The 27,765-nt window shown below is 48.0% G+C and overlaps 1 protein-coding gene across 2 annotated transcripts in view; it reads left to right on the plus strand.

Moving 5' to 3' along the window:
* Positions 1 to 8,020: 8,020 nt before the first annotated feature.
* Positions 8,021 to 27,765, plus strand: part of STK32B (serine/threonine kinase 32B) — a 64,140-nt gene continuing 44,395 nt past the window's right edge. For both annotated transcript variants that reach the window (XM_056855618.1, XM_056855619.1), the window contains exons 1-2: positions 8,021 to 8,071; positions 19,839 to 19,990. In XM_056855618.1, coding sequence (XP_056711596.1) covers positions 19,872 to 19,990 — 119 coding nt within the window. In that variant the 5' untranslated portion in view covers positions 8,021 to 8,071; positions 19,839 to 19,871. The remainder of the gene's footprint in view (positions 8,072 to 19,838; positions 19,991 to 27,765) is intronic.

Genomic DNA, 27,765 nt, shown 5'->3' on the forward strand with positions numbered 1-27,765 from the left:
TCCTGATCTTGTTTCAGCAGAGAGAACAGAGCTTCACCATCATCTGCTTCCTAATATGTAATCTATTTGATTTCTATATTGGCCATCCAGTGATGGCCCCATATAGAACCGTCTGTTTGGTTGCCTGAAACATGTGTTTGCAATGCACAAATTGTTGTCTTCACAGAATTTTACAAGTTGTTCTCTTGTTTCATTTCATGTCTCCAGCCCAATTCTTCCAACAATACCGTATATACCCGTGTATAAGCCGACCCGCGTATAAGCCGAGGTGCCTAATTTCTCCCCAAAAATGGGGAAAAATTAGGCACCCACGTATAAGCCGAGGGTCGGCTTATAACCCCTTCCCCCCCGCAGGCTTACCTGGCGGCGGGCTCCTGGCGGCGGGAAGCGGCGAATCCGGCGGGGGTGGCCTTCCTGCAGCTGCAGGAGGGCCCCCCCAGGCTGCTCCTGGCGGCGAGAAGTGGCGCGGGCCCGGCGGCCTGGCCGCAGGGGGCCTCTGAAGGCCGCTCCCGGCTGGAAAATGGCGGCGGGGGCGGCTGGGCAGCCTGCCTGCGGCCGCAGGGGGCCTCTGAAGGCCGCTCCCGGCCAGGAGAAGTCGGCGGGGGCGGCTGGGCGGGCTCCCTGCGGCCACAGGGGGCCTCTGAAGGCTGCTTCCGGCCGGGAGAAGGCGGCGGGGGCGGCTGGGCGGGCTCCCTGCGGCCGCACGGGGCCTCTGAAGGCCGCTCCCAGCCGGGAGAAGGCGGCGGGGGTGGCTGGGCGGCCTGCCTGCGGCCGCAGGGGAGCTCTGAAGGCCGCTCCCGGCCGGGAGAAGGCGGCGGGGGCGGCTGGGCGGCCTGCCTGCGGCCGCACGGGGCCTCTGAAGGCCGCTCCCGGCCGGAAAATGGTGGCGGGGGCGGCTGGGCGGCCTGCCTGTGGCCGCACGGGGCCTCTGGAGGCCGCTCCCGGCCAGGAAAAGGCTGCGGTGGTGGTAAGTTCCCCCCTCCCTCCTCCCTCCCCCTCCCCCCTCCCCTACCGTATTGACCCACGTATAAGCCGAGGCCGGCTTTTTCAGCCCTTTTTTAGGGCTGAAAAACTCGGCTTATACGCGAGTATCAGATCTCCCAATTAAAAAAATGCATTTCTCCCCAGTATTGCTCTCACTTCGCCAACACACACAACCCCCCTTACCTTGTTAAGTTGTGCATCCAAGAGGGGAAAGGCTTCTTGCTTCCAGGGGAAATACGGATTAGGGAACCAAGGAAAGACACCAAAAAGACTAAATGGTCATAGCTCTGAAATCTTATGGAGGTGGAAGTGGTAAAATACATCTTAGTTCTGTTGGGGAGGCTGGAATAAAATTATGAAGGTGAATTCATTGGAGTCTAGTGGCTTGGTACCTGGGATAGCTGGATAAATCACACACCCTGTGGTAGAATGAGGTGGCTTGCCAGACCTGTTTCCCAACAATTGATATAATCTCCTTCCACAGCAAACCAAAGTCGTACACCTGGAGACAAAATACTTGCCCTCCATCCCAGTATATACTGTAAGAGCTGCCTGGCCCCGTGTGGTGTGGGACTGGCTGGGCGGGCTGACTGGTTCTTTCTTCCTCCCTCTCTCCCTCACTTCTTTGGGAGGTAGGACCCTTTTCTGGGGCCATTTGTTCCTCCCAGGACACTCCTGGTGGCTGGAGCACATACAGTGTACCTCAGCGAGTCCCTTCACACATGCTCTGCTTGTCATCAAGTGAGGCAGATATTGAATAATAAGGGCAAATGTGAGCTGACAGGCAGCTGGTCGTGTGAAGGCAGACAATTTGTGTGTCCTTCAGGGTATGCATTTCCCTGTACCATGTGAAGAAAAAACCAAGGTCAGTCTATATACACTTGGTAATAGTCAAAACCTTTCACTGGGAGCTGCTAAAGTTATAAATGAAATGTGACACAAGATTACAAAAAGTGGATGTGTAATGTCTTCCTTCCAAGATTAAAATGTCCTTGAAAACCACTTTTATAAGAGTAATGATCACTGCAAGTGAAAAATAGACTGTCCTCCTGCCTTGCAGCTTCATTCGGCTTCTCTCTGGTGTAGATATTGTCTCCACAATTGCCGAGAAAATGACTGATGATGAAAATGCTAGGAAGAATAGGAGACAGAGTTATCCTCTTCCCCCACAGTGGCAGCATAACCCATGCATTCTCACCAGGTGAAAATAAAAGATAGTTTTGCTGTTCTTTCCGTGTAAAAGGCAACTTCAAGAGGGTATAGGCAGGCTTTAAAAATAGTTATTATTGGAGGTGCGTGGAAGCTGTTTCTACATGGCTGTATTTCATGATCTTATGGGACTGAAGGGAAAGGACCATGTGGAACGGATGGCTGAATATGCTGCTCAGGCATTCGCAGCCCCCAAGGGAGGGCCTTTGTTAGCACAGGAAAGAACCATGCCAAGGCAAGTGAGGAGCAGCGTGGAAGCCAGCCATGCAAAATGGCCATATATGATCCATCCCAAAGCTACGGTTAATGCAACTGACAAACATGATGAGGTGAAAGCAGGTGCCTCACTTTTGGGCTGACTGGGGGCCAACTTGCAGTTCAGGAAAGCCAACCGAAGCTCCAAACGATCCTTGTATCCAACAGCCAAGGGCTGGCCATTGTGCAGTTCAAGAGACATGCCAGCCCCAGCTAAAATCTAGGGTTCAAGGGGGTGGGACGTTATACAGAAAAATATTATTTGTTTCAAAATATACTGGATGTTTGGGTGTGGGATCATCAAATGCCCCAACAAGCCCTGAACTGGCTGACCTAGGTTAGCCTGATCCTGTCAGATGTCAGAAGCTAAGCAGGGTTGGCCCTGGTTAGTAATTGGATGGGAGACCACCAAAAAATACACAGGTTACTACGGGGAGGCAGGCAATGGCAAGCCACCTCTGTGAATTTTTCTGGTCTGTCCCTGCAGTGGACACTTGGGGCGCTGCCCCCTTAGAACCTCGCCATGCCCCCCTCTTTCCAGCTTTCATTTTAAAAATCATGTCTCTCTGGCCTTAGGGGAAACAGTATTGTATATATAGGGACAGTTAAAAATTTATAATAAGCAGGCTGGGTCCTTGGAATGGGGAGGCCCAGGTGGTATAAGGAGCTTACCCGTTGCGCTCTACAGCCAGTGCTCCATTTGTCAAAGTGCAACATTCTAGATCTAACCAGTTTACATGCAGAGGGGATATTCCATTTGCTTTAAAGCCGCAAAGGACAAACTCAGTCTCTGCAATCTATCATCAACTAATTTTTGCCATGAACTGCAAAAGCTGTCTTTAACAAGTAAATGCAAATAACATCCCACTGAAGAATAAAGAATTTCCAATCTGAAGACGAATGTTGCAACCCAAGCTTTAGCTTCTAAGGATGTTTCTGCAAATTCCAAATGAATTGCTGGACCAGAAATCCATGTTGGACATGAAACGTAAAAAAGAAATTAAGCAGAAATCATACTTTTCATTAACTCTGGCAATAGCCAAAGGTACACCAAATAATAACAACGGAGCTACCTTAGCCTTAAATGCCTGGATGGCAGCAGGTATATAATTGCCTCCTGAGGACCGAAAAATCTCAGGAAGGCTGCTGAGTGTGCAGATGCTGGCTTCATGGCAGTGGTCATATGGCCTGTCCAAACATGTTATAAGAGAAAAGAATTCCCAGATAGTGAAACGTATTAACCTGCTCAATTAAGTGACCATCTATATTCCATAAAAAACGACAAGATGAATCATAGAATCATAGAGTTAGAAAAGACCACCAGGGTCATCTAGTCCAACCCCCTGCACAATGCAGGAAATTCACAACTACCTCCCCACCACACACCCAGTGACCCCTACTCCATGCCCACAAGATGGCCAAGATGCCCTCCCTCTAGTCATCTGCTTAAGGTCATAGAAGCAACATTGCTGACAGATGGTCATCTAACCTCTGCTTAAAAGCCTCAAGGGACAGAGAGCTTACCACCTCCCAAGGAAGCCTGTTCCCCTGAGGAAACACTTTAACTGTTAGAAAATTCTTCCTAATGTCTAGACAGAAACTCTTTTGATTTAATTTCATCCCGTTGGTTCTGGTCCGACCTTCTGGGGCAACAGAACACAACTTGGCACCATCCTCTATATGACAGCCCTTCAAGTACTTGAAGATGGTTATCATATCACCTCTCAGTCTTCTCCTCTTCAGGCTAAACATACCCAGCTCCTTCAACTTTTCCTCATAGGACTTAGTCTCCAGACCCCTCACCATCTTTGTTGCCCTCCTCTGGACATGTTCCAGCTTGTCTACATCCTTCTTAAATTGTGGTGCCCCAAACTGAACACAACTGGGGTCTAACCAGAGCAGAGTAAAGCGATACCATCATTTTGTGTGATCTGGACATTATACTTCTGTTGATACAGCCCAAGACTGCATATGCCTTTTTAGCTACCGCATCACACTGCTGACTCATGTTCAGTGTTTGGTCTACTAAGACCCCAAGATCCTTTTTGCACACACTACTGCTCAGACAAGTCTCCCCCATCCTATAATTATGCATTTGATTTTTCCTATCTAAATACAGATGGAACACCTTTACAAAATACTATGACCTTAGTCTTCTGATAATTTATATCTAAGGACTCTTGAGAGCAATACACAGCAAATGCATTTAGCAGAGGTCTTAAACCCACACAAGATCTTGAAATCAGCACGGCATCATCTGCATAAAACAAATTTGAAACAAGTATCTGGGACAAGTGAGAAGGATGAAAATGTTCACCAGAGAGGTGGCTGTCGATGTCATTTATGTATAAATTTAAAAGAAAAGGACCCAAAAGGCAGCCTTGATTAACACCTCTGTTCACTTTGATCTCTTTGGTTAATTGACCACTATTTCCACATCTCACCTGTGCTGTATTATTCTGATACATTTTGTATATTAACCAAAGGAGCTGGCGGTCAATAGAGTCCTTAATAATTTTTCCCATAAACTGGCCCCAGGGTATACAATCAAAAGCTCTTTTTAGATCGATGAAAGCCACATAAAGTTTACCTCCAGGCGATCTAGAATATTTTCCAGCCAGATGTGCAAGAACAGCACAATGGTTCAAAACAGAGGACCGTCTTTTAAAACCAGCCTGGGAAGGCGTAAAAATCTTCTTGTCTGTCAGCCAAGTTTGTAATTTTATAACTAGATAAGAGTGAAATAATTTTCCTAGACAAGACAGTAAACTAATCGGTCTGTCATTTTCACGAAGAGAGTGGTCCACATTTTTTTTATAAATGGGAACAACTATCGAACTAAGCCAGGATTATTGTATAAAGCCATTATTACCGATATTAGAACAGAAGGGCGCCAAAATCTTGCTCTAGCCAGGAATATTACTCTTGAAGAGTTCACTAATGATGAAATCCAAGCTGGGAGCCTTACCCTTTTTAAGATTTCTGATAAGTCTGGCCACTTCTTTCTCTGTTATTGGGGGCCAAAGAGCAATGAACATACACACGCAAGTAGGGCTGTTGAAAAAAAATTCGGTATAGTTCGGATTTGGCCGAATTTGGACCGTGTGGATTCGGGATATGCCAAAGTCCGAACTCCCCCACTTCGGGTCCGTGCAATTCGGCGCGAATTCAAAGTTCGGGGGGAAAATTCAGCCGAATAAAGCCATTAAAAACACAACCGCACCTTTCTGCAGCTCCAGGGGGGCATTTTTGGGGGTAGAGGTCCCAAGCTTTCAGCCGAGCTTCAAAGGACCCTTCTTGCCAGACCCGCCAAGTTTTGTAAAGATTGGGTCAGGGGGGGCTGAGATATGGGCCCCGAAAGGGGTCCCCCCACCCTTAATGTGCATCTCTGAGCAGAGCTTGGGGCCCACACACAAAGCTCCCAGCCCTGACAAACAGCTGAGCTGCGGGGAGCAAGGGCGGGGCAGGTGCGAAGAAGTTTGCAAAGCAACACAACTGCAAAGCAACACAACCATGCAAAGCAACACGTTTGCAACCATGCAAAGCAACACCTGACACCTGGGAGTTTGCAAACCATGGAAAGGGACAGAGGCAGCTAGCTATGCATAATGAGCAGGAGGGGTGCAATTTCCCCTTTTGCATCGGACTCGAGTTGGGACCAGGCAAATGCATTCTTTAAGTCACCATTTGAAAACCAGTTTTGAGCAAGCATCAAAATAGAGACTCGAGGGGGTACACACACCCCAGGCAGAATGGGTGAAAGCCCCCTTTGGCTTCCCCCCACACACCCACAGAAACTGCTCCCTCCCCACACACACACAGACTCTGCTTTCCCACACACACACACACACACACACAAACAGGAGAAAAATTATAGATTAAAGCCCCCAAAGGGATCTTACTGTGGCTGTCTTCTGTTCCATCAGGAGGGGCTGGGAGGAATGGGTAATCCAATACGATTCTATTTAAGCACGGAAGGTTTTGCCTTGGATTTGCCGCTCTGGAGATGCATACAGGATCGGGTGATCCATTCATCCCAATAGGAAAAAGGGGAAAGCCCATATCTCGGGACCCCCTGACCCAATGTTTACAAAACTTGGGGGGTCTCTTAAGAAAGCTCGTCTGAAGCTATGCTGAATGTTTGGGGATTGCACCCCCAAAAATGCGCCCCCTGCAGCCACAGAAAGAGAAAAGGGGGAGCACATATTTCTGCCCCCACTGAACCCATCTTTACAAAACTTGGGGGGTCTCTTAAGAAGGCTTGTCTGAAGTTATGCTGAAAGTTTGGGGGCTGCACCCCCAAAAAAGCGCCCCCTGCAGCCACGGAAATGGAAAAGGGGGGAGGGAAAAAGGGTGGAGCCCATATCTCGGGACCCCCTGACCCAATGTTTACAAAACTTGGGGGGTCTCTTAAGAAGGCTCGTCTGAAGCTCTGCTGAAAGTTTGGGGTCTCTACCCCCAAAAATGCACCCCCTGCAGATAGGGTGAGTAATGGCCTGCTCGGAGCTCTGATTAGGGTGACACAATGGGGTGTAGCTAGCCCCATTGTCAAGCCAGGCACACCTTTAGGCCAGAGGAAGAGGTCAGCTGCCAACTCCTTCCCTCCCAGGCCTGAACACAACAGGGCATCCATTTTGGGGGAGAAGTGCCCTGCTCTGATGTCAGTCTTGGAGACCCCTTGGCCTCCATGACGCCTTTTAACGGGGGGAGGGGTTTGACTGATCACACTAACACCTCCTTCATCCTCTGTTTACTCCTCACATAACCAAAAAAGCTCTTCTTATTATGGTGAGCTTCCCTGTTGAATCTTAGCTCCTTCTGAACTTTGGCCTCCCTAACAACCACCCTGCAGCATTAACAACTTCTAGGTACTGTTCCTTGGTAATTCACCCTTCCTTCCATTTCCTAAACAATTTTTTTTCTTCAGCTCTGTTCATCCACATTGGGTTCTTGGATCTGCCTACCTGTCGGAACAGCTATAGCCTGAGCCCTCAACAACTCATCTTTAAAAAGATCCCACACTTCACATACCCCTTTCTCTTCCAACACTCTTGCCCATGGAATCTTTCCCACCACCTCTCTAAATTTACTAAAATCAGCCCTACTAAAATCCAACATACATGTTTCAGGAAAAGCACTTATCCCATAAAAGAGAGAATTCTAACACAATATGATCACTTTCTCCAAAGTGCCCACCTCTATCACCTCATCTACCAGCTCTTCCCTATAAATTAAAATCAAATCTAAAATAGCCGACCCCCTAAGCAACTACCTTTTGAAAGAGGAGGTTATCCTGCAAATAAATAAAGAAATTAGATGACCCTGGGCTCTTGGCAGAATAAGTCTCCCAACACGCCTATTCCTTATTCTCACCCAGACACTTTCTACAGGTAAGATAATAGACAAAGCATCCCTCATCATTGTTTTATTGAAGTTTCCAATCCAAAAAGCCATTAAAATCCAGTGATTTTATGATCATATTCTGACTGGCACAGGATCCATTTTTCAGTTAGCTTTCTCTAATGGTTCTCATCTTCTACCTCACTTTTTTGCTTCTCTTCTTACAGTTAATTTTGACCACTTTCAAATTCTCCGGGCTATTGGGAAGGGGAGTTTTGGAAAGGTAAGTGCCATCTTGTTTATAACAGAAATTTAAGTGAAGGCCTTCCTTCCCAGTTAATTGAAATAGAGAGATGCAGGGTTGAGGTGTTGCTAGCTTTTACATCTCTTTCCAGTCCAATTAACTTGGCTGAACATTATTTTGTTCTTTGATGCACAGAGCAACCTTAAGGAGGTCTACTCAGAATCTTACTGAGGTCTATCCAGTAGGGCTTCCTCCCTAGAAAGTGTCCTGCCCTGTTTATTGTGTAAATAAACAGCAACAAAACAGCACGGTGGGCACAGCAACAAAATGGCTGCCACAAAATGACTGCCGCAGGAGGCGGAGCCAGTCACAAAATGGTTGCCACAGCTTAACTTCAGTAACACAATGCAGATCCTTGTGCTGTCGTGGCAGCTGCTGCCAAAGCAACATTTTTAAAAATCTGCGCAGCCAATCAAATCTCCAATTTTCAATCAGAAGCCATTCTGGGCAAAAGGCCTACCTTGCCCCACCACTTTCTAAAAACATCTGGCAGTAGGGTTGCCAACCTCGGTACTAGCTGGAGATCTCCCACTATTACAACTGATCTCCAGCCGATAGAGATCAGTTCACCTGGACAAAATGACCGCTTTGGCAATTGGACTCTATGGCATTTAAGTCCCTCTCCTCCCCAAACCATGCCCTCCTCAGGCTCTGTCTCCCAAACCTCCAGGTATTTCCCAACCCCGAGCTTGCAACCTTACTGCTCTGGGCCTCCCAAGCGCCAGCATGTGTGCCACCCAGGATGGTGTTAAGTGCCTGATATCCTAGGTTAAATGGGCACTTATGCCAGCGGAGGTCACACTGGCTCCTATGGAGCTTCACCCCCCGCCCCCCAGGAATAGGCTGAAAACCACTTCTCATTTCAGATCCCTACTAGGAGAACATGTGGCTTTAAATAGTGGCAAGGGAGGAGCTCAGTGGTCCAGCACATGCTTTGCATGAAAATTTTAAGTCCTTGGCATATTCTGCTATCACACGCTTGTGTGAATCATCACTTTAAGAGCTGGGACAACATTTGGAAGCTCAGGCCAGTAGAAATGGGTCTTCTCTCCTCCCCGTTCTAAGAACTGCTCCTCCTCTGATCCTAATGCTTTTAAAATATGTTTCCAAAATATGTTTATTTATTAATTGTGGCCAGTATTTGGGAAGGGGCAGGATGTTTGAGCAATTTGGTCTATGTTCCTGCTGCTGTTTGGACTCGCTGTCTAATTCTAGATGTTCCCTAAAATTACAGCGGTTGCTGTAGCAACCGTATCCTGTTGTGTATGGTAGTTAATTGGGCTGCCAAAACCAGTCCTGTCAGATCAGGTGTCTTCTTGCCTTCAGAATTAGAATAATACTCCATCAAGACTTGTGTGCTGTTCCAGAAGGCTGCTGCTTGTAGTCCTGCCTCACCGTGCAGGCTTTGCTGCTCTGCTATGGGGAAAAGAGACACCAATGTGGCTACTTTTGAACATGTTAATCAGGAGGAAGCTGCAGCAGCCATTGCTCCAGGCCTATAGCCTCTTTGGACACCCTTGTTCCCACCCTAGTCCAAGGTGGGAAATTCCTACAGATTTGAGGGCTGATGTGATGCCTTTGGAGCCCACCCTCCAAGGCAGCCATTTTCTCAAAGGGAACTGATGAATTGTAATTCTGGGAGGATTTCCAGGCCCCCCTGGGGGTTGGCAGCCCTACTAGTAGAGTGGTTGAAGCTGGTTGCCCTTTGGGGCCAAGTAGGAAATTTTTGTCTCCAGAGTCTGACCAGCTTTGATTTTCCAATTTCCCTCTGCAGGTCAGGGGAAAGACTTGCCAGGGCCCTATGGCTTCCCAGCACTGCCTCAGAAACAGGCGGGGTCATTTGGAGGGGCAATAGCTGGGGTGGGTAGGGTCTGGGGAGGATGTGATGTCACTTCTGGGTTATGCACTAGGATTATCCTAGTTAAATAAAATCAAAAGAGTTTTCAACTAAACTTTAGGAAGAACTTTCTGACAGAGGCTTCCTCGGGAGGTGGTGGGCTCTCCTTCTATGGAGGTTTTAAGCAAAGGCTAGATGGCCATCTGACAGCAATGCTGATTCTGTGAACTTAGGCACATCACAAGAGGGAGGGCAGGAAGGGTTGTGTCAGTACTTGGCTCTCGTGGCCCTTTCTTGCATGCCCAGGGAAATGCCGATCGCCACTTTGGGGTCAGGAAGCAATTTTCCTCCGTGCCAGTTTGGCCAGGGATCCTGGAGGGTTTTTTTTTTTTTTTTTTTTTGTCATCTTCTGGGCAAGGAGTAGGGGTCACTGGGGGTGTGGGGGGAGGAGGTTGTGAATTTCCTGCATTATTCAGGGGGTTGGACAAGATGACCCTGGTGATCCCTTCCAGCTTTATGATTCTATTATTACCCCTTAATCTCTATGGTAAAAATCATACAGACTAGGAGAAATTCTTAAGATTGACACTATGGAGGCCATTTCCACCCCCACCCCCCACCCCCCAATCTTCAATTTATCGAGGGCAAGAGACAGGGATTTCTTGCTGGGCCAGGACAGTTGGGAAGCCTTGTTGACACTGGTTGATTTCCTTGGACACAGCCAGCAGTTGCAGTGCAGGTTAATAGTTTAGTTAAAAGCAGTAATTTTGGTGACTCCCCTAAGGTATTGATTTAAAGGCAAAGGGAATGTTCCTCAGCCTGGGATCTCAGGGCTGAGGTGGCTGTGGGAACTGGGACAAGACACCCCTAGGAGCTGCCACGATCAAGGAAGAAAAGATCTGTCTGTCTGTGTCAGCCCTTGGCCCACAGAACCAGAAATCACCACAAAGTCATATAGAGTCCAAACAGGTGGTTTTTACTGATCAAATAGGCATACAGTGCAAACGAATAAAATGACAGCTATGAAAGGCTCACTAGCTGGGAGATATTATAAGGCAGGAAAAGGCGGGAGATTACATGCAGGAATACAGTTTCCCAGGAGCTGAGTTTTCCCAGGCTTAGGCATGCGACCTTGGGGGGCAGACAATACAGTACAGAGACGGAGGCAATAACGAAACCGAGATAGCAGCTTGACATTCTGCTCCCCTCAAGGCCCCCTCCCAGTTCGCAAGGGGGCTGGCCTGTCCGGGTAAGCAATGTGAAAGGCGTCGACGAGGTCGGGGGCGGAGACATCCCGTGCGCGCACCCATTCGTCATGGGCAGGGGGGAAATGTTTCCAGCGAATTAGGTATTGGAGAGTGCCATGGTGAATACGGGAGTCAAGGATCTTGGAGACTTCGAAGTGTTCTTCCCCCCCCACCATGATGGGTTGCGTAGGCGGTGGGTCCGGATGCCACCGTGGAGAAGCGACATGGGGTTTGAGGAGGCTTATATGAAAAACAGGATGCACACGCCTCAAGGATTTGGGGAGAGCCAGTTCCACTGTGACAGGGTTTATGACCCGAGTAATGGGGAAAGGGCCAATGAATTTGGCGCTGAGTTTATGGCACGGTTGGGTGGAACGGAGGTTTTTGGTGGAAAGGTAAACCAAAGTCCCCACTTGCAGATCACCCCCGGGGGAGCGATGTTTGTCAGCTTGCTCTTTGTATTTACGTTTGGCCCGGTCGAGGTTGCTAACGAGCCAGGGCCAAGTGGTACGGAGGGCGTGTGCCCAGGAGGCAATGTCAGGGTTCCCCTCCCCCTCTACATCATCAGTAGGAACGATGGGACTGAAATCTTGTCCATACACAGCAAAAAACGGGCTAAAACCTGTGGATTGATGCATGGCATTATTGTAGGCATATTCTGCTAAAGGTAACAGTTCTACCCAGTTATCCTGGTGGTAGTTAACATAACAACGCAAATAACATTCAAGTACAGCATTGACACGTTCAGTTTGACCATCAGTTTGAGGATGGTATGCGCTAGACAATCCCTGTTCCACCCCCACCAACTTGAGGAAAGCTCTCCAAAACTTAGAAACGAAACCACTTCCGCGGTCACAAATTATTTTACGCGGAAACGAATGTAAACGAAATATATGCGTCACGAAGAGGCGGGCCAGTTTTTGCGCAGAAGGGATCCCTGCACATGGAATCAAATGTATCTGCTTAGAAAACAAATCAGTAACAACCCACAACACAGTTTTACCCCCACTGAGAGGGAGATCAGTCATGAAGTCCATAGCAATTACTTCCCAAGGTCTGCTGGGCGTTTCAAGAGGTTGTAGCAGTCCCGGGGGTTTGCCCTGCGATCGTTTCGCAGCGGCACAAACGGGACAGCTGCGGATGAAGGAGTCAATGTCGGAACGCATTCCCCCCCACCAGAATTGTCTGCGCAATAAGTGAAGGGTTTTCAGAAACCCAAAGTGCCCAGCTGTTTTGGCTCCATGAGCTAAATGTAAAACGTCCTTCCGGAGAGCTTTGGGTACATACAATTTTGAGTCTTTGTACCAGGACCCCCCTTGTTCCAAAACGCCAGGAGGTAGGGTATGAGCGGAACGTTCTAAAAGGCACTGGTCCCGAAGGACAGTTAAAAAGGATTCGGAGATGGGGATTTTGGAGGGAGCCCCCCCGTCGGTCCTGGAGATCTGAGAAACAGTTATAGGGTTAGTGCTTACGTGCGGCGGCGCGCAGACTGCAGGCGGCTGAGCGGTCGGAGGGGTAGGAGGGGCGGGAACTCCGGTCTGTTGCGGTGGCGGCTGGGCAGCCGGTTGGGCTGGCGGAGCTTGCGAGTTAGGGAAGGTGTGTTGATGCTGGGATCGGGTTTGCACAGCCAGCATAGGTAGGGCCCCACGTTGCATAGGGGTGAACAGAGAGTTGGTGGGTCTTTCGAGTTTTACCGGATATTGTGGTAAACGGGAGAGGGCATCCGCGAGAACGTTCTGCTTCCCAGGGACGTGCTTCAGGGTGAAACGGAACTGAGCAAAGAACTCCGCCCACCGTTGTTGTTTCGCCGATAGCTTATGGGACCCCGTGAGGGCAGCTAGATTTTTGTGATCGGTCCAAACTTCAAAGGGTACTTTAGACCCTTCCAAGAATTGCCGCCATAAAGTCAGTGCATGATGAACTGCAGAGGCCTCTTTCTCCCAGATGGGCCAGTTTAATTGAGCGTGCGCAAATTTTTTTGAAAAGTAAGCGCAAGGGTGAAGAAGACCGTCCGGTCCTTGTTGGAGGAGAGCCCCTCCCATGGCTACATCGGAAGCATCGACTTGCACAATGAACATTTGATTTGGGTCTGGGTGCCGTAGCACCGGCTCCGAAGTGAAAAGGCGTTTGAGGGCCAGAAAGGCGGCTTGGCATTGCTCAGTCCATAGGATTTTTGCGGAGGGCAAGGCAGCCGAGCTTACTTTCCCCTTAGTTTTCAGCAGGTCCGTAATGGGTAGAGCCACTTGGGCGAAGTTAGGGATAAATCCCCGATAGAAGTTTGCAAATCCCAGAAATTGCTGTACTTGCTTGCGGTTGGTGGGGGGAGTCCAATCGAGGACGGCTTGGACTTAGGCGGGGTCCATGCGAAGACCTTGGTGGGAGATGATGTATCCCAAAAACGTGAGTTGGCTTTGGTGAAATTCACACTTAGCTAGTTTAGCGAACAGTTGATGGCTACGCAGGCGTTGTAGAACTTCCCTGACCAGAGTCACATGCTCGTCCATAGTTTTTGAATAAATGAGAATGTCATCTAAGTAGACCACCACCCCACGATAGAGAAGGTCATGTAGGATTTCATTGATGAGTTGCATGAAGACCCCCGGGGCCCCTTTTAAACCGAACGGCATCACAAGGAATTCATACATTCCGAAACAGCTAGAGAAGGCAGTGAGGTGCTCATCTCCTTCGCGGATACGGACTCGGTAGTAGGCTTCCACCAAGTCTAAATTAGAGAACACACGGCCTTCCTGTAATTGTCCCAAAATATCCGATATTAATGGGATAGGATAGGCGTTGGTCTGGGTAACCGCATTGAGCTTTCTGAAGTCAATGCACAGGCGAAGGTCGCCCTCTTTTTTCCGGACGAAAAACGCGGGGGCCGAGTTTGGGGCATTCGAAGGGCGAATGAACCCTCTGGCGAGGTTTTTGTCCAAAAAGTCCCGGAGGACAGTGCGCTCGGAAGCGCTCATAGGGTAAATCTTACTTTTGGTTAATGTGCAGTCCTTTACTACTTCAATCGCACAATCTGAGGCCCGGTGGGGGGGTAAGGCATCACATTCCTTAAGGTCGAAGACATCTTCAAAGTCCCGGTACACAGTGGGTAGAGCCGGTGGTACTGGGGCAGTAGATGTTAATGCTGGAACGGGCGGAAATGGCAGAGCAAAGTTTTGCCGATGCTGGTCGCAGGTGGGACTAGCGAAAGAGATAGTGTTTGTGTCCCAATCAATACTGGGACTATGTCCCTTAATCCAGTTAATCCCCAAGACCACTTGAAATCGGATAGGGGCTATAGTGAAGTCTATTTGTTCCCAGTGGGAACCAATTCCCATTGCCACCCCTATGGTGCGATGGTCAACTGGACCCCCCTGGAATTGGCTCCCGTCCATTTGAGCAAATTGGACGGGGGCGGGTAAAGCCTCTGAGTCGGCTCTGAGTGCAGCAAACGTGGCTTCGCTTATGAGAGTGCGACAGCAACCGGAGTCAATTAGTGCTTTGACGGGGATTTGAGGACCTCCGTTAAGTTGTTGTAAAACTGCATCTACGTAGACGGTGGAGTCCACTTCTTTGATTTTGGTAGGAGCATTCGGTTTGATAGGAAGATCCTGAGAGGTCTGTGGAGATGCTCCATTCACCACAGACCGGAGCCGTTTTTTGACAAGTCGAGGGGAGATTCCAGGTTTAAGGCTGGAGAAATCCAAGGGTTTTCCTCATCCGAAGAGGGAAAGCTGTCCCCCAATGGGGCACTTGTAATCCGAGACCCGGCGGGGTCGTTGGAAGCAGGCAGGGAGGCTGGGTCCCCGGCATGGAGTGCAGAGGGTGTGGGCCTTCCCGGAGCTGCGCTGCGGGTGGCCGCGGTGCCTCTGCGTGGTGGACGACCTCGGGCGCGGGTTGTCGTGCTGGGACGAAATAATTCCTGGCGGCGTGGACAAACGGTTGCAAAATGGCCCATTTCTCCGCATGTAAGACAGGCACCCCTCTGAAATCGGGCTTCACGTTCCTGGAGCGGACGTGGGGGATTACGTGGGACGAGCAGTGGTGCCTTGGGTTGAGGTTTTGGGGTGCCCTTCTCCTTGTGCTTTTGACGGACGAGAGAAATAAAACGGCGGCGGCTTTCCACTTCCTCGGCTAATAGGATCCAGCCTTCGAGGGTATCGGGATCGCCCCGCATGTAAGACCAGTTCAGAATGTCAGGATGCAAGGCTTCCCTGAAATGATGAATTAGGGTGGTCTCGGGCCAACCTACAATTTTACTTGCCAGTCGCTGGAATTCATCGGCAAATTCTCGAACTGTAGCAGAGCCTTGTTTTAATTGTAAGAGTTCCGTTTTGGCTCTTTCTCCCAGGAAGGGGTCCTCAAACCTCCTTCTCAGGGCAGTCATGAAGTTGTTGAGGGAACGAATCGCACGAGAGCGGGTGTCAAACTGGAGAACCATCCAATCAGCCGCTTTGCCTGTCAGGAGGGAAGCTACGTACCGCACCCGGCTATCTTCCGTGGGGAAAAGTTGACCTTGTTCTCGCATATAACTGTCCACTTGATGCAAGAAACAAGGCAAAGTCTCAAGAGATCCGTCATACGTAGTCCTCAATTTGAGTTGCTTCCAAGGACCGGGCGCGGGCTGACCCGGTTGCACGGGTGGTCCGGGCGGAGGAGCAACAGGAGCTCCAGGAGGCAAGGGTGGAGCGGGCACATTAGCCGGTGGCTGCACAGGTGGTCCGGGCGGAGGAGCAACAGGAGCTCCAGGAGGTAATGGTGGAGCAGGCACATTAGCGGGTGGTTGTACGGGTACCCCCTGACCCGGTATCGGAACGGGCTGTCTCTGAGCTATCAGGGTTTGTTGTAATTGCCTGTTCTCGTGAAGCATAAGTTCCATTACTTCTTGGAGACGATCAACACGGTCGGAGAGCTCCCGATTCTGGGCTCGTAAAAGATGAACCTCCTCACTTGGGCCACCAGTAAGATGAGGCTTACTGGTTCGGAAGCTCGTGGCCCATTGAGAGCTATCCCCATATAAATCCTCGTCTTCAGACTCATCTGAGTCTCGACGTCGGTCAGCCAAACGGCGTGCGCGTTGGGTCGCACGCGACGGGGCAAACGCCGGGGAAAAAGTTAGACCTGATAGTCCCAGTACATAGTCCTTGGGGCGCGTGTCCACGTTCGCCTGATTCCGTGCTGCAGCCGCCCTGTCTGCTTCCGCCGCCTCTCTCTCTCTTGCGACCCTAGCCGCTTCGGCGGCTTGCTGATCCGCAAGAACTTTGGCGTTCTCAAGTCTTAGGGCAGCCTCTGCTGTAATGCGCGGCAAAAGTTCTGTCTCGAGGAGCAAGAGTATAGGGTCAGCTTCCCCGCCCAGCAGAGGTTGTACTCGAACCGCTAGTGCGGATGCCTCGGCTCCAAACGTCGGGGTCAAAACTTGAGTCAAGGTGGCTACCGGGGTGTCCTTTGTACATTCCACAAGGAGAAGAGCGGTGCTAACAGCGACTCGCTTGGCCTCAGCCTGGCAGCTGGCCGCATCCGGGATCAGGGAAAAACCCTCCGGCGGGGCTCCCGCCATGGTAGAAAGAGTTTGTCGAGAAATAAGAGTATCCAAAAGTCCAGTTAATATTTGTAAATCCTCAGTCGCCAATCGGGCATCGTCCAGTAATTGATCCAAGTCCTGAAGATCTAAACGAGCATCAGTGTCCTCCGATGTTAACATCCAGAGACGTCCTGTAAGAGATTGCCACTGCGCGTGCACCAGTCCCCTCAAGCGGCAAACCTCTCGGTTCGTCCGGAAAAGTTCAGCGATTAAGTCCTGTAACAGAGTAGGGTCCTCTGAGAAGGGCTCCAGGGTAGTAGATCACCTGGAGAGCTGCACAGCTCCCATCCAAGTGGCAGGCGAACCCCCCTGGGCTCCAGCCTGGCTAAGAGAACGGTGAAGATGTGAGATAGCTGTCATAATGTCAGCCCTTGGCCCACAGAACCAGAAATCACCACAAAGTCATATAGAGTCCAAACAGGTGGTTTTTACTGATCAAATAGGCATACAGTGCAAACGAATAAAATGACAGCTATGAAAGGCTCACTAGCTGGGAGATATTATAAGGCAGGAAAAGGCGGGAGATTACATGCAGGAATACAGTTTCCCAGGAGCTGAGTTTTCCCAGGCTTAGGCATGCGACCTTGGGGGGCAGACAATACAGTACAGAGACGGAGGCAATAACGAAACCGAGATAGCAGCTTGACAGTCTGCAATTGTTATAACAAATGAAAAGATCCTAAACAGCCACTATCAGATGGCATTTTGCATCGTGGCCATCTTCTGGGCATGGAGTAGGGGGTCGCTGGGGGTGTGTGGGGGAGGTAGTTGTGAATTTCCTGCATTGTGCAGGGGGTTGGACTAGATGACCCTGGGGGTCCCTTCCAACTCTATGATTCTATGATTGCATTTTTGCTAGGCTTCTGCAGCCCATGTGGACTGCAACAGCCTATAGACAGGGGAGGATGGGAGTGGGGGTAGAAAGTTAGAGCAGCCAATAGGATTCCAGGTTAGGGGATCCCCTGGAATTACAGCTCATCCCCAGACTACAGAGATCAGTTCCCCTGGAGAAAATGGCTGCTTTGGAGAGTAGACTCCATGGCATTGTACCCACTGAGGTCCCTGTCCTCCCCAGGTTCCATTCCTAAATCTCAAGAAGTTTCCCAACCTGATTTTGCAACCCTACCCCCCCCCCATACCCTGCCAGTAGCCAAGGGGGACCTGGCAACCCTATTTGGAGGGTGGAATTATACCCTGCTGACGTTGTTCCCCCACTCCAAACCCCATCCTCCCCAGGTTCCACACTAAATATCCAGGAGTTTCCCAACCCAGAGTTGGCAAAGCTACGTAACAGAACACAAGCTAAGCAAATAATATTGCAATGGGAGGAAAATCTAACATTGGCATTCAGAATTATGTGTTTTTTTACTTATTTACAGTCTACCTTTTTCACTGAGTCTCAAAGTGGATTACAGTGTAAATCTATGCAATCTAATAAAAATGTACTAGGGCTAGGATTACAGAAATCGGAAGGAGCATACAATATCAGGCATGGCACAGAGTGCAGATACAACGCAGAAAATGGTATTACAACAGTAGAAAACAATGCAGTGACAATAGTGTAATACATGCAGCAAACTGATAGTACACTCTAGACACAGTGGTATAGTTCACAGTCCTTTTCTGTTTAGAAAGGGCCTCCCTTATGTATTTGTTTCAGGACAAAAACCGAAAGCAGAGTGGTGGTTGTGTTTCTTCTTCCCCTAGCATGGTTTAATTAACAATATGTATATAAATACATATTTGAACATTGCCTTGGTATGAAATGTTATAGTTTCATCAGAGTTTAGAAGCAAAATAACCTTTGAGATTCAGTCCTTACTGTATGCAACTTTGGGCATCATTCGGGTTGAGATGCAAATCTACTTCCAAGTTCCAATTCTCTGTTCATTGTATCAAGTATATTTCACCGCCTGACCTTTTAAAATTACCTTTAAATTTAGTCCTGAAACTTCAAACTCTATTTTGCGCTGTGAAGCATATCGCTTGCTTCTCAAATCCCTGGCCACTGCTGCATATTGGGAGGTACAGCACTAAATACAATCCGTGGGGAGGTTTTCCTGCACAAGTCTCTTTGAAACGAATGGGAGCGTGCAGTAGGCAAGTCAACATTTATTTATTTAGAATATTTATATGCTGTCCTGCTCCAAGAAGCTTACAATTAAAAACACAAGCAGCGTAAAAACACAACATGCAAAAAGCGCTTTGGAAAACGAGCCACCAGGGGTTGGCATGTTAAAAGGAATGAACTGTGTCAGATCAACTATATGTAACCTGACAAAAAGATGTAGATGGATGCCATTCAGGAAACTGGGAAATGGGGACATGGGGGAAGTGTCGGCAATGGTGGGACATCACTTCTGGTAAAACCAAGAAGTGATGTCACACCTCTCTAGGAATCACTGGAAACTCTTTGGTACAGTTTTTGGTGATTCCTAGAGAGGACTGACATCTCTTCTGGATTTTCCCTGGAAGTGATGTCATGCCATCTGAATGGCAGTAGGCAATGAGAGACAGGGCGGAGGATCCTCAGCCCCCTCTAGGGGGCTGGTAGTAGGGTTGCCAGGTCCCTCTTTGCCACCGGTGGGAGGTTTTTGAGGCAGAGCCTGATAAGGGCAGGGTTTGGGAAGGGGAGGGACTTCAATGCCATAGAGTTCAATTTTCACTTGGAGCTCCAGTGCTGTTTTTTTGCCTTCTTACCATAGTCTACAGCACGGGTAGTGATTTATAGCAGTACCTGGAGGTTGGCAACCCTAGCTGGCTGGCAGCCCTAATGCCATTCTCAAAAATAACCCCCCAAAACTTTCCTGGTCATATATCTCTGTGTGGCAACTGGCAAAGGTCAGGCTACTTTAAAGAATTTTTTCACAACATTTTATTTGTTTGTTTCAAAAGTAATTCAGTAATTTGGACATACTCCAAGCTGAAGGTAAGGAACTGTGTTATCACAGAAGTGGGGCTGTTTCAAATAAAATGTACTTCTGTATCTGTCATTGTTTTGGTTTAAATATGTCAGAGATATCAATTTCACTTTTATGATTCTACTTTTGGGAGCTGATGTGAATCCTCTTTTCCTTTAACACCAATTAGGTGTGCATTGTGCAGAAGAGAGACACCAAGAAAATGTACGCCATGAAATACATGAATAAACAGAAATGCATTGAGAGAGACGAGGTCCGGAATGTCCTTCGAGAACTGCAGATCATGCAGGGGCTGGAGCATCCCTTCCTTGTCAATCTGTGGTATGGAAAACTGTCTATAATGATAAAACCTATCCTCTCTCCCATCCTGTGTGGCCAGGTAGGGCCTACACATCTCTGAATGAAACAATTATACTGACGGGCAGGCATGGTGGTTGACCTGTTAAGTTTAACTTAAGTAGAGAGGAAAGATTGTCCCCCTGAAAGCAAATTTAATGGGGGGGGGGGGAACAGTTATGAATGCTGCTCACAGTGGTTTCCAGTCCTTTACAGAAACTGCCTGTGAAAGCACAGAACAATATTTTTTAGAAACGAATGGTGAACCCCCTTTTTCTTACATAACCGTGCTACATCGCCTCCCCAGCCATGAAAATTGCTAATGCTCCATACTGCAGTTCTTCATTGGAGTTCAGGGGGAAAATATTCATCCTGATTGCAGTCCAAGAGCCTGTACCCAGGGCCAATTCGCTTGCCTTTGTGACTAGTTCTCTTCTCCAAGACTTTTTTCAAGCATAAAAAAATTGGGTAAAAATAGAGCACCATCCTTCCCAGGAAGAGCCTGCATTCAGCGTGTTCAGTCTGCCATGGAAACATTGTCTGAGTTCTCTGGAGTGTCTAAAATTGCAGACTTTTTTTAAAAAAAAATGTGTTATTCTTTACGTCTAGCTTTCACCTGCCAATCTTACATGTCCCACAAAGGCACAGATAAGCTATTCAATCCAGCCCCTTTTCTTGGTGATTTGTCTGTTGTTGTTGAATTATGATGGAACACAATGGAAGGGGGAATCTATTCTGCTTGTCATAAAGCTGTTGGTTTTTGCCGGAGCTATATTGTATGCTGCAACAGAGATTTCTAATAAATGCTAATCACCGAACCTTATCTAAACAAATAAAGAAGATTTATACTTAGCCATCATTTGCTCTCCCTCCCTCATATTTCCCAACAAGATTTATACTTTCCCTTATAAATTCAGCTCGAGTTTTGCTATTCCCATTTGTGTTACAACTGCTAGGCGGCCACCCAATAGGCAACCATTTCCTTCCATTGAGTCACCTCCTACTTTTCCAGCTCTCTTCCTGTCTCCTCTCCATTCATTCACCAACCCTGGGAGCTAGACCAAAACCGCCTACTCCCAGACTCTTAGAATAGATTCCCTTACTGCAGTTCACTCCCTGACACCTTTCAGTCTGACACCCACATTTCACAGAAACAGGGGTGCAGAGGGTGCAGGGGTGCTTGACAGCCCCCCGCCAGCCTTCCTGGGAGTCCTGGGAAGACTGGGGGGGGTCTTTAGACCCCTCTGCGCTCTCTCTGCAGAGGGCGCAGAGGGGTTTGACAGCCCCCCGCCAGCCTTCCCAGGAGTCCCAGCAAGGCTGGGGGGGTCTTTAAACCCCTCTGCGCTCTCTGCGCAGAGGGCGCAGAGGGGCTTGACAGCCCCCCGCCAGCCTTCCCGGGAGTCCCGGCAAGGCTGGGGGGGGGTCTTTATACCCCTCTGCACTCTCTCCGCAGAGAGCGCAGAGGGGCTTGACAATCCCCCGCCAGCCTTCCTGGGAGTCCCGGCAAGGCTGGGGGGGGTGTCTTTAAACCCCTCTGCACTGCCTGCGCAGACAGCGCAGAGGGGCTTGTTGGGGGGCCCTTTAAACAGATCTGCGCCTCCCAGCTGGGAGGCGCAGATCTGTTTAAAGGGCCCCCCGCGCACTTTCAGGGAATCCCCCTGAAGGCGCGCGGGGGGGGGGGCGAATTTTCCCCCAAACTCTGGATCCCCCCCCCCGAATTTCAGGGATCCGAAGTGGGGGAGTTCGGACTTCGGCACTGCCCGAATAAAAACAGACTGAATTTTGCCGAATCCGAATTCTACCGAATTTTTTTTTCAGCAGCCCTACTTGCATGGAAGAACACTCTATTACAGAGAAAAAGCAGAGGAAGGTAACATGAGCTAATGGTCTGACTCTGTATAAGGCAGCTTCATACATTCTAAGCTCCTTTTCCTTGGCTCTGCCACTCCACTCAAACTGGCAGGCAGAAGACTGTTCTCCCAAGCGATGGGCTCTTCCGCATTTGCATTTTCCTTCCTTGTTCCTTCCTTGTTCTTGTTGCTTTGGGGGTATTTTTCTGTACTGCATGTGTTTTGCTCCCTCTAGTGGTCAAGTCAATATCACATTGGTTTGTGTCTAGCATATCTCCCTGCAGATTTAAACTGCAGGTTTTTATGCCAGACATAAAGTGGTGTAATATCACATCGACCACTAGAGGGAGCAAAACATGTGCAGAACAGAAAAATACCCCCGAAGCAACAGCAACACGCAAGCAAGGAAAATGAGAATGCAGACAAGACCATTGTCTCGATGGCCCAGGCAAGCCTGATCTTTTCATATCTTGGAAGCTAAGCAGAGTCAGCCCTAGATAGTATTTAGATGGGAGACCACCAAGGAATACCAGGGATGCTATGCAGAGGAAGGCAATGCCAGCTCACCTCTGTTAGTCTCTTGCCTTGAAAACCCCATAAGGGGTCACCATAAGTCAGCTGCGACTTGACGTCACTTTACACACACATATGTATGAGAACTGTAAAATCTAGTCTAAAGTCAACTTTTACTGAGCAGAGATTTTGTTCCAAGGACATTGCTAGCCTTTCAGACTGTCTTCTTTTGCCAGGGTAGAGGGATAATGCTTTGCTCTCTCTTAGCAGTGCCTGAGTGCTTGACCTTGTTTTGTAATAATCTTGCTGCACTTTGCCTCCCCTAATCAATTATTCCATATTGATGTTATGATTTTGTGGTCAGTAGTAAATTGAGTTACCAACCTCGAAGTGGAGCCTTGATAACTCCCAGAATTACAAGTGATCTCCAGACTACAGAGATCAGTCCCCCTGGAGAAAATGGATGCGTTGGAGGGTATACTCTATGGCGTTGCATCCTGCTGAGGTCCCTCAAACCCCATCCTCTCCAGGCTCCAGCCCCATATCTATAAATCTCTTTCTCAACCTGGAAATGGCAACCCTAGTAGTAATCAATGAGATTGGTCTACATGACGATCGCTTCCATGCATCTTGCATTTTAAAATTGACATTATATGCCCAAGCTTCCGTTTGAGCCTCCTTCCTGAAAGAGTGATGCACTTAACAAAGGGCAGTGTCAACCCTTCTGAAAAATAGAGGGGAATTCACTTAACAGAGCTTCTGGTGCTTTCCCTACCACTAAGTATTTCATTGTAGACTGGACCTCTTCTGTTAAAACTGGACCTTCCAGAACAGAGCCATGCTCATCACAAATCTGAGGCATCTTAGTCTGCTTAAGGAAATCTTTTATCCCACCTCTCTCTGCTGACTCTGCTTTATAGAAGTCAATAAATAAATGTTTAATCCCCTTACTAATTCTCTCTTCAGAACCTATTATCTCGCCTGAACCTCTAATAATCTGAGAGTTTTTCACTTCTGTGCCCTTATCAGCTTAAAAGAAAGCCCACAGTCTTTCTGATTCATTACCATTTTCATACATGTTCTGTTTGGTCTTTAGAAGTGATTTCACGGCAATATGCTCATCAAGCAATCATATGTAATGCTGAACATGTGGATACAAAATTCATATTTGGTTGTGGGTATTAGAGATGGCATATTAACTCTGGCAGCGGTTACCCTTTCCATGTTCCAGTTACAAACAAATAACTTTAGCCGGATGAAACTGTGAGCTAATCGAACCATGAATACAGAAAAGCAGTCTCCCAAGCTCAAATCAAGTCCCACCCCTTTAAATGCTGCTCTGTAATTGGCTGACTTTGAAGTGCTCCCCGTGAGAGAAGATTTCCTTCCCCCCAAATGCAACTGCCGCATAAAAAAGCATTTTAAGAACAAAAAAAGCCAAAAAACGGAGCTACCTAAAAGAAGGGGGAGGGAGAAATCCAAGCCTCGTTTTAAAAAAGCCTTTCTTTTGCTCAGAAAGAGCTCCCAGGAAGCAGGAAGCACTTGAATCCCCACCTCTTTACACACTGCTTTGTGATTGGCTGTGAGAGAAGCCAATCTTCTGTTTTCCCCTGTTTAATCATTGGCATGCTGATTTGAGGAGGGGGTTGGGAAAGGGTGGGGCGTGGGGAAGCTCAACCCAAGAACGAAGTATGCACGCTCTGTGACTCCAGAATGAGTGGTTTAATTCAGGCCAGAAGAGGAACGGTTTAATTCAGGCCAGAAGAGGAATGGGAAAAACTGGGTTCGTTTTGCATCAAAACACCGTTGAGCTTCCAAGGAATGAGATATTGTGCATACTGAAAAATTTGATCCTGGTTGAATCGGGGAATAAATGAGGTTAAAGCGACCATGCATAAAACACCTATGGCTTTATACCCTGCTGAGGTCCCTCCCCTCTCCCTCCCATCCTCCTCAGGCTCCACCCCCAAAATCTCCAGTTATTTCCCAACCCAGAGCTGGAAAACATAGCTGCCTACATGGGTAAGAGGTAACATACAGTTGGCGATTCACAAACTGTAGAGGCCTGCAGTTTCCACAAACAGGGCAGCAACAGGTGGCTGTGCTTCAAAACAAAAACTGGGACCACGTTTTGAACCATGCTGGGACTCCAGATGAGCACTGCCCTATTGCCTGGCTGGCCTGACTGGCCTGTAGCTGGTCCCAATCCATATGCATAAAAAGCAGCTCTCTAGGCCACCTTGGAAGGCAAAGTGTGTCATTTTCTGCTTCCTTGGAACAGTGAGTAAAGGCCTCCTCCAGCCTCCCTTTTGCCATACCCAGTGAGGACAGGGATGGCTCTGATGGACAGGAGGGGAGGACCATGGGAATACTTTGCTTCCGTATTGTCAGAAGAGCCTGCAGCAACAACTGGTAGTGCCATCTGGTGTTTTTTATTTCTTTGGCTTTAACTGGCTTCTGAAAGTAAATAATTTTAAGGAAAAGTATATCATGCCTTCTTGTGAATTTCCAAATTGTGTGTAAAGTGCCGTCAAGTTGCAACCAACTTATGGCAACCCAGTAGGGGTTCCAAGGCAAGAGACTAACAGAGGTGGTGTGCCAGTGCATAGCAACCCTGGACTTCCTTGGTGCCCCCTATCCAAGTACTAACCAGGACTGACCCCTGCTTAGCTTCTGAGATCTGACGAGATCAGGACAGCCTGGGCCATCCAGGTCAGGACAAATTTCCAAAGTATTTTCCCCCAAAACAGTAATTTAATTTAAAAAATCTATTTAAAGTATTAAAAGTCAGCGAGATAAAATTTTCCAAAATGTAGTAAAAATCTTAATGCAAAAACAAGGCGGGGGGGGGGGGAGCGTAACCAGTACAGTGCAGAGGTTAAGGCTAAGGTTCCCAGGTCCCTCTTCACCACCGGTGAGAGGTTTTTGAGGCAGAGCCTAAGGAGGGCGGGATTTGGGGAGGGGAGGGATTTAAATACCATAGAGCCCAATTGCCAAAGCGGCCATTTTCTCCAGGTGAATTGATCTCTATTGGCTGGAGATCAGTTGTAATTGCAGGCGATCTCCAGCTAGTACTTGGAGGTTGGGGGGGGGGGGAAAGCACTAATACTAAATAGACTGGTTGTGTTAAAAAATAGTACACAGCTCCAAAATGGTCAACATGGTGTAAACATATATTAATTGCTAAACAACATCAACATCCCAAGTGGGAATACAAAGTCACACACATATATATGAACAAGACAAAGAACAAAGAAATGTAGCTAATAACTATGCTACAATGCTACTAATTACAAAGGTAAGTTCAGTGTATATACAATTCCAAAATGGTAAGTATAATGTCTCTGAACAAAAATTTTTCAGGAACTGTGGTGAAGCCAGAGAAGAACAAAAGATGGGAAGCATTGTCCGGATGTACTTAACCGCTTTCCCTGTCATAGGACAGCTTCTTCAGCCATGAGCTTCAAGAATGTTACTGTTCCTTATTCAGAAGTTAATGCAACATTTAATCACCAAGCAGCTTCCATCAAAGCAGCCTGCTAGGCGCGTAGAGGGATAAGACACTTGTGATTAAATTTGGCATGGGAATTCCTTCTTGCTCATTTAATCGAATAGGTGCAGGAGCCGCAAAACCAGAGCAGAGAGGACACTGCACTTCACTCCACCTTCCTCTCTCTCCCTGACAAGTTTTTGGTCACTGTCTCAGAAGGGAGCCTGAGCATATCCTCGAGTGAGCAAAAGGGATCAAGGAAAGAGATAAATTTCTGTGATCCTCCCCTAACTTGTGGTAGTTTATAAGAAAGATGCAAAGCAACTAGAAGAGTGCTTGATTTGCACAATATGAAATTCGGTTGCCCAATGTTGGGGAACTTGAATATGGCAACCCTACCACAGACCAAATTCTTGTACCGGTGAAGACATGGTGAAATGGAGACCATGAAGAAGCAAAAAACATTTTGTAGCTTTGCTAGCAGAATCTGTATTAACCTCTGGGCATATGTGCATTATAGTTCTGTCTTAATTATGTCCATTAATGTGTGTGAGTCGGTTTCTTCAGGGGCAGGCCATGGCAGCCAATTTCTGCTCTCACAGTCTCCCGGAGGTCAGCGCAGCAAATTGAGCAGGGCAATTTACAAGGTACAGCTTCCACGGCAACAAGAAAACCTGTCCAGTAAACTTATTAGTATAACCTAATATAAATAATAAACAGCACTCTTAATGTTGCAAATTTGTGCTTGAAGGCGTCATCAGAATTTGAATTCTATGCTATAAATATAACCATATGCAAGACACCATTTCAAAGATTTTGCAGTTTAAATAATGAATTTTGTGGTAGGGGGAAAAGACTGATATTCTCATTAAAGGCAATTCTCTCATGTATACTAACTTTCATATGGTAACAGTAGTTTTGGATGGGGATGTATCCAAGCCATGCAGGCACCCACCATTTGCTTAGTACTCCATTCCAACATATTCCATTATTTTGGTTAGCTGTTTGAATTGTACAATTTTGCCCTGATGTTGGGCATCTTCATGCAGTGTCCTGTGTATGTGGTACTCAATCTTCTATGGATTTGATTTGGTTTTCTGAAGTGTGGATGTATCATGACATTTCTTGCATGATATTGGACTGGCTGCGTCAACTTGATCTGGCCAACCATTGAGGTAGAAAAAATTGTGCAAAAGAAAGCAGGGGTCCCCAGTGTGGTGCCCGTGGGTGTCATGGCACTCACTGACACCTTTTCCAGCGCCCACCTAGTGTTTTTAGGAAGTGGGTGGGGCCAGGGAGGACTTTTGCCCAGTGAGGCTTCTGATTGACTATTGGAGATTTGATTGGCTGTGCAGATTTTTTTAAATGTTGCTTTGGCAGCAGCTGCCACCACAGCACAAGGATCTGCATTGTGTTACTGAAGTTATACACATGAAGCTGCCTTATACTGAATCAGACCCTTGGTCCATCAAAGTCAGTATTGTCTACTCAGACCAGCAGCAGCTCTCCAGGGTCTCAGGCAGGGGTCTCTCACATCACCTACTTGCCTAGTCCCTTTAACTGGAGATGCCGGGGATTGAACCTGGGACCTTCTGCATGCCAAGCAGATGCTCTACCACTGAGCCAGCTGTGGCAACCATTTTGTGGCTGGCTCCACCTCCTGCAGCAGCCATTTTGTGGCAGCCATTTTGTTGCTGTGCCCATCATGTCGTTTCAGAATTCCAAATAGGGTTGCCAGATCCCTCTTCACGACCGGTGGGAGGTTTTTGGTGTGGAGCCTGATTGAGTTTGACCTAATACATTGCTTGATGTATCCACATCCTTAAGAGCCCGGCATACAACAGAAGGTGAGACAGTGAAGCCAGGTTTTAACATATAAGAAGTAAAGAAATTTACAGGGAGCTTCA

This window comes from Euleptes europaea, chromosome 9, assembly GCF_029931775.1.
Source record: "Euleptes europaea isolate rEulEur1 chromosome 9, rEulEur1.hap1, whole genome shotgun sequence".
NCBI lineage: Eukaryota > Metazoa > Chordata > Lepidosauria > Squamata > Sphaerodactylidae > Euleptes > Euleptes europaea.